The sequence below is a fragment of the Haplochromis burtoni genome, unplaced genomic scaffold (assembly GCF_018398535.1).
Source record: "Haplochromis burtoni strain Fernald_Lab_line unplaced genomic scaffold, NCSU_Asbu1 Contig_446, whole genome shotgun sequence".
Lineage (NCBI taxonomy): Eukaryota > Metazoa > Chordata > Actinopteri > Cichliformes > Cichlidae > Haplochromis > Haplochromis burtoni.
Window position 1 is genome coordinate 328,367 of NW_024582807.1, and position 6,360 is coordinate 334,726.

Here is a 6,360-nt window from a genome sequence, read left to right on the forward strand (position 1 = left end):
AGAGAGAGAGAGAGAGAGAGAGAGAGAGAGAGAGAGAGAGAGAGATAAGTATGTGTGTGTTTAAAAAAAAAAAAAAAAAGAGTTCCCTGGTTTTAAAATGGTTTTAATTAAATTTTATTAAAGTCATCTTTGTGATCTTTGTGGGCCAATGCTGCCACCTGGTTGCCACCCTCTGTACTTCATACTTGTGTTTGGCTGCCGTCTCAGCAAGGTATCGCCTCTGTCTATGTCTTTGGGTTTATCATACACTGTAGTTATATGATAATCTGTTCTGGCCTTTTTTATAGGATGTAAGACCAATTTCTCTCCATGATACCTGCAAAAAAGAAAAGGAAAAAAACAACACAACATCAGCATCACCTACCTCACATACCAAAGCTTAAAATTATATTAGCTGTTAAGCTGCGTCCACACTGGAAGCAAAGTGAGTGACATCCTGCAATTTCAAGTGACTAAGGGCGGAATAACTGCTGGCGTTGGGAAGTGGGTTGGATGTAAAATTAACTTCTTTTAACTTCCTCCATAGGATCAAAACAACTACCAATGAGAGTGAAGAATAGCAGTATTGATTGACACCTGAGCCTGGAACAAGCGACCTGCCGTCAGCTGGAGAGCAAAGTCGATCAAAATCTTCCGTTGATTGTGCTCATGCTCACCCAAAGCCTCTTTTACAGTTGGGATGTTGCCCCTCATTTTCAAGTGCTTCAGAAATTCCAATCTGGCTGTTTCCTAGGCCTTCACCTTCCCTCCAGCCGTGTTTCTCCATCACACGACGCCCAAAGCCCTAATCGGAGAAAAAATATATGTGCAGTTATCTGATGTGTAACAAGAGGAAAGATTAGATTAAGTTATATGTGATGGCAACCTCCTCACCTTAGTGAACCTCTCAAAGCGGCCAATAGACTGATTGTGCCCCGATCCATCTTCATGACCCTCCCTCAGCCTCTTTTCATACCGCATTGTGACGTAATCTCGAGCATCCATGTCACCTCCATCTGTAAAAGGACTTGGTTATAGGAAATCTGACTCTGCATTAATAGAGCACAGTTTAGTTAATTAGGGTAAAAATTTTTACCTTTATCATAGTAAACACTCATGTCAACATCCCAGTCATCGGCTGTTTCTTCATCAAAGTCTGAAAAACGAGAGAAACACACATGAATGTAATCACACAGTCGCTGTTGTTTTGTTAGCTATTTGTTCATGATGTAAATCTCTGGTTACACCACATCCCTCTATTGAATTGAGATCTGGTGACTGTGCCATTTGAGAACAGTGAACTCATCGTCATGTTCAAGAAACCAGTTTATGATGATCTCAGTGTTTTCACGTGGCTTGTTATCCTGTTGGAAATGGGTACACTGTTGTCATAAAGATGGATGTTCATGGCGAGTAGCAACACAAAAGTAGATTGCGACATTTAAATGATGGTCAGTTGGTACTAAGAACCCCAAAGTGTGCTAAGAAAATATTCCACACCCCAGCAGTTGACACAAGGCAGGATGAATCCATGCCTCCATGTTGGTTACTCCTAATTCTGATGTTCCAGTGTTTCCAACGTTCTTTTCCAGTCTTCTTTTGTCCGGAGTTGTTGAACTTTTGTGAACATCAGTTTCCTGTTCTTAGCAGACATCTGCTGCTGTAGCCCATGTGCTTCAAGGTTTAACATATTCAGATATGCTGTTCTGCCCCCCCCCCCCCCCTTTTTTTTTTTAACGAGTGATTATTTGAGCTACTGTTGCTTTCACTCATAAAGAAGTCTGGCTGTTCTCCTCTGACACCAAACGAGGCATTTTCACCCACAATTTGCTGCTCACTTTATATTTGCTTGTTTTTGGACCGTTTTCGGTAAATCCCGACAGATGCTTGTGTGCGAAAAACGCCGGAAGATCAGTAGTTTCTGAAATACTCAGACCAAACTGTCTGACAGCAACAACTATGTTTCAAGTTATTTAAACCAGTTTTCTTCCCTATTCTGATGCTTGGTTTAAGCTTCAGCAGATCGTCCTCACCACGTTCGCATGCCTAAACTCATTCAGTTGCTGGCATGTGATTGGCTGATCGAATTTTTGAATTAGCAAGCTACTGAAGAGGTGTATCTAACAAAGCGGCCAGTGTGAGTATATTTGCAATTATCTTTTAATGTATGTTATTGTAGAGCAGAATTTATTTGTCAGCATCTCCACTGAATTGATTTCTTATACTAATTAACACATACAGACACTTTCAGTTTGCCTTTCCACACCTATTTACCTAAAGTTTGCTTAATAACCTGCACACCCCATTGCTCGTTTATTAACACAGTATAGTATGCAAGCCTTTTTCTTCAAAGTGCATTAGTGTTTTTGGTGCCTACCTCCTTCTTCCTCTTGCCAGTACTGAGCATCAGTGTAGAACACCAGACCTGAGCCTCCTTTTTCCCACTTCAGCTCAATCTCTTCTTCAAACAGTCTCTCTTTGGTTCGCTCCTGGCTTGTTACATCGTCATGCAAAGCCTCGTGGCGTTCCCACTCCTCACAGCAGTCATCATCCTACAATCAATCACATGAAGAAATTAGCAAACTACAATAAAGGGATGATGATGATTTTAGTTAGGCTGCACCTAGACAGCTGACAGACAGCTGGTTGATAGGACTGAACTGAACCTACATCATCAGCATTCGACTCCGCATCCTCTTCCTCTGCGTCTTCCTTCTGTGCTTCATCAGCCTCAGTGGTTTCTGTGTTATCACCCAGCTGCCTCGATCCTAAGGATGAACCAGGCAAAGTACCTGGTCCTGATATTTCATGTCCAGCAGCTGTTAATACAGTCTCTTCTGTGGCTGGAAGTGTGCAAGTGTCATGGTAATGGAAGGGCACGTTCCCATAGCGACGGTTGGAACTGGTCTTGGGGAAAGTGAGCCCCAGTTTCCGAATGAGGCGTGGAGGCAGGCGACAGGCTTGGATGAGCTGGAGAAACACTTTTACGGATGTGCCCACATTCCCGTTCTGCATCAGAGCAGGTGGATTCAGTTCGGAGAGGCTTCTGAGGTCGGCCTCTGTGAATCGCTCTGTTAAGGAAACACGGTGCCGCTGTTCATACTTTGTTTTATAGGGGAAAGATCCGTCATCTGAAAGAAAGGAAAAAATAATAATACATGTACAAAGAGTGACAAAAACCACACGATGTGAAAGGTTCGTGCACCTCTTACTTCTAGGCTGGGTCATTGTAATTCCTTACTGTCAGGTTCTCCTAAAAACTTCCCATAAAGCCTTCAGTGAAAAACAAAACAAAACAAAATGCCGCAACGAGAGTGCAGACAGGCACTAGAAAGAGAGATCATATTTTTCCCCATACTGGCTTCTCATCACTGGCTTCTTGTTAAAACCAGAACTGAATTTTAAATCCTTTTCCTCACATACAAAGCCTCCATCTTATCTTAAAGACCTTACAGTTTAATATCATCCCAGTAGCACTCTCAGCAGGCTTATGATTTATGGAGTTTCCAAAAGTAGCATGGGAGTCAGAGCCTTTAGCTGTCAGGTCCTCCCCAGTGGATCCAGCTCCCAGTTTGGATTCAGGAGACAGACACCTCTTCTACGTTGAAGGTTAGGATTTAAACGTTCCTTATTGATAAAGCTTATAGTTAACATCATAGTCATAATTTTTTTTGCTACAGGCTCAAGGTGCTGGGCTGAGGCTTCCCATGATGCACTGAGCATATAGTCTCCATTCCCATCTTTTCACCCCCCATATGTTTAATATGCCACTACCGCATGATCTTAACTTTTCTTTTAGTCCTGCTTGTTGTCTATATGCTCCAGCCTGAGCCTGGTTCAGCTGGAGGTCTCTTCCAAATAAAATCAAGTTCTTTCAGACACCAGTATAGGAGACCCGTGTGCCGTAACGCTATTGCCTAAGAGAGGCCTAAATTCAAATCTGCCCTACAGCCATTTACTGTGTGTCTTGCCCATGCTCTTTGTCCCAGCTTTCCTGTCTTCTTTCCAATAAATGCTGCCCACGGCGGATCTTTTGGAATCTCTCTCCAACACTGTGGGGTGACTGTAACTCGAGAGGTAGAGCAGGTCATCTACTAATCAGAAGCTTGGAGGTTTGATCCCTGGCATACAGACTGGAGAAGTGTTATAATATTGAGTTGTATTTTGAGCAGCTTCAGCAACTAACCAAGTTTCTCTCATCCATCAGAGTGTCAGTGTTAGACAGAAAGCAATTTAAAAAGTGCTTCTATGAATTGGTGAAGGAGACAAGCTGTAGGAAGCACAGCAAGTGTTCAGGTAGAAGAAAAGGGTTAAAGTATATAAGACCCAGCCAATTGTAATGTCTGTCTTCTTCTTTCAGCTGCTCTCCTTAGGGGGTCACCACAGCTCATCTCCCTCCATCTCAATCCTTTGCATCTTCTTCAAGGGATAGGAGATGGAGGCAGATGCTACCTTACAGTTAACAGCAAAATATACCTTCACCCATGTCAGCTTCACTGCCACAAGGACAGATCAGGAAATCACCCTGGACGTAATACGTTTTAATAATCCTCCACATCTTTTAAAATTCAGTTTTGCTTTGTTGATTTAAAAGCATTTCCCCAAATATAAGATAAATAAATAATTTCTTATTTTTATAATTCTGGCTGTGATTTTCTTCTAAGGCTCACAACAGAGGCACAGGAACTACAGCTTTTATCACTGGATGATAACTAATACTCCTCACCTTGACCTGTCAATGACTAATGTGTCATGTGCCACATTAATACGTCGCATATGACATAATTCACCTTTGTCGTAGGAAACTTTGACTCTCTTGATAACACATCGTCTTGCCAGCCAGTTTCCCTTCGCGTCGATCCAGTGGTTCCCCGCATACATCCTCACGAACCTCTCAGCGTCCTTAGCGCGAACTGAGACGATGCAGCAGCACGACCTCACCGCCGGCTTTGACTCGGCTGGGATCTTTGTTAGCTCAGCGGACTCCGAAGATGAGGAACGGGGCTCCGAGTCATCTCCAGACACCGAGCTCTCAGGCGCCCCGGACTCCCTGAGAACCTCCGGCCTGTGTCGGTAGTGAAAACAATGAAAACCTCCGCTTTCTATGAACTGACTGAAATAATTCCTCAGGTCCGCTGAGCGAAACGCGACAGGAATGTTGGTTATTGCAAAATACACCGGAGGGTCAGCTTTAGCGTCCGCCATGATTGTTTATCTTCAGGAACGTTTGTAAATGACGTCATATCCGCTTCCGCAGACGTTACAGAAGTAAAGCTCATCAATTCATAAACGTTCATAACAATTATTAACCATGTCAAAAAAAAAAAATCATTAAGTATTAAACTTAAACGCAAGAAGACATCTTGGCAAAACCTGCAGAAACTTTTTTCAGGGAGTTATTTGAAAGAATTATCTGAAAATAATATTTCGACCTTTTTTCTAAAAGGTCGAAATATTTAATTCGATTTTAATCTCAAAGTGAGCACTAATATTTTTTTCCTGCGCAATTTTTATGTGTTATGAGCAAAAAATTTTAATTAATCAAATCTGATTAAATAAAAACAGCCCGGGAAATCCCTCCTTTTTATTCCCTTTTGCTGAATTCTCCATCATAATTAAATCTAGGATATCTGGAGAGCATATCTCTCGTCCTAACGTCTTTTCTGAAAGTACTTTTTCTCTTTCTACTATTGCATATGCTGTTTTTGGTTTTATGAGACTGCTGCATTATATTGTTTATGCATGTTTTACGGATGTAAATGTTTAATGTTGAGCTCATTTAAGCTTGCTTTTTTATAATGTGCGTACAGTTTAATATACATCAACACATCATAATATATATGAGTGTTGCGTTTATAGCGTCCCTGACCTGTCAAAGCCTGTCAAAGGCTGACTTTTAAGGTAGCTCTTAAAAGTCAGCCTTTTTTATGGACTCAGAAAACAGCCCTGTTTACCTTTGAACATAGCTTGTTACAGCCAAGACCGTTTTTAACTCTTTATATATCAGAAGGAGAAGGCTCTCAACCCATAAAGGAACACGTCCTCATTCAGTTTAGCAGAAAATATCAAATTAAAAATCACAGAATCCAGAGATCCAGTTTTTCACTGTAATCTCAAAATTTAACAAGTGGCTGTCAGACAAATGCAGTGGAGTAAAGGAAGGAGTACAGAAACGGTTAGCTCAACATTGAATGTTAGTATTTAAACATTTATTTATTTAGTGTACAATGTAGATACAGTGGACATTCACATGTACCAGCTTGTGTGTGTGTGTCTGCCAGTCACAGTTTTCAGGACCCCAACACCTGACTACAGACAGACAGAAAAAAATAAAAAGCATTTTTCATAATCAGCTTGAATTCAAAGTCCAAAACAGGAACT

The 6,360-nt window shown here is 41.5% G+C and overlaps 1 protein-coding gene across 1 annotated transcript; it reads right to left on the reverse strand.

The window, feature by feature from the left end:
• Nucleotides 1-98: 98 nt before the first annotated feature.
• Nucleotides 99-5,221, reverse strand: gpatch3 (G patch domain containing 3). Its single transcript, XM_005945195.3, has 7 exons — nucleotides 4,770-5,221; nucleotides 2,650-3,110; nucleotides 2,357-2,531; nucleotides 1,076-1,135; nucleotides 874-995; nucleotides 657-784; nucleotides 99-316 (listed from the first exon to the last, which is right to left on the reverse strand). The coding sequence occupies exons 1-7, from the start codon at nucleotides 5,182-5,184 to the stop codon at nucleotides 124-126; spliced, it is 1,554 nt and encodes a 517-aa protein (XP_005945257.1). The 5' UTR covers nucleotides 5,185-5,221; the 3' UTR covers nucleotides 99-123.
• Nucleotides 5,222-6,360: the final 1,139 nt, after the last annotated feature.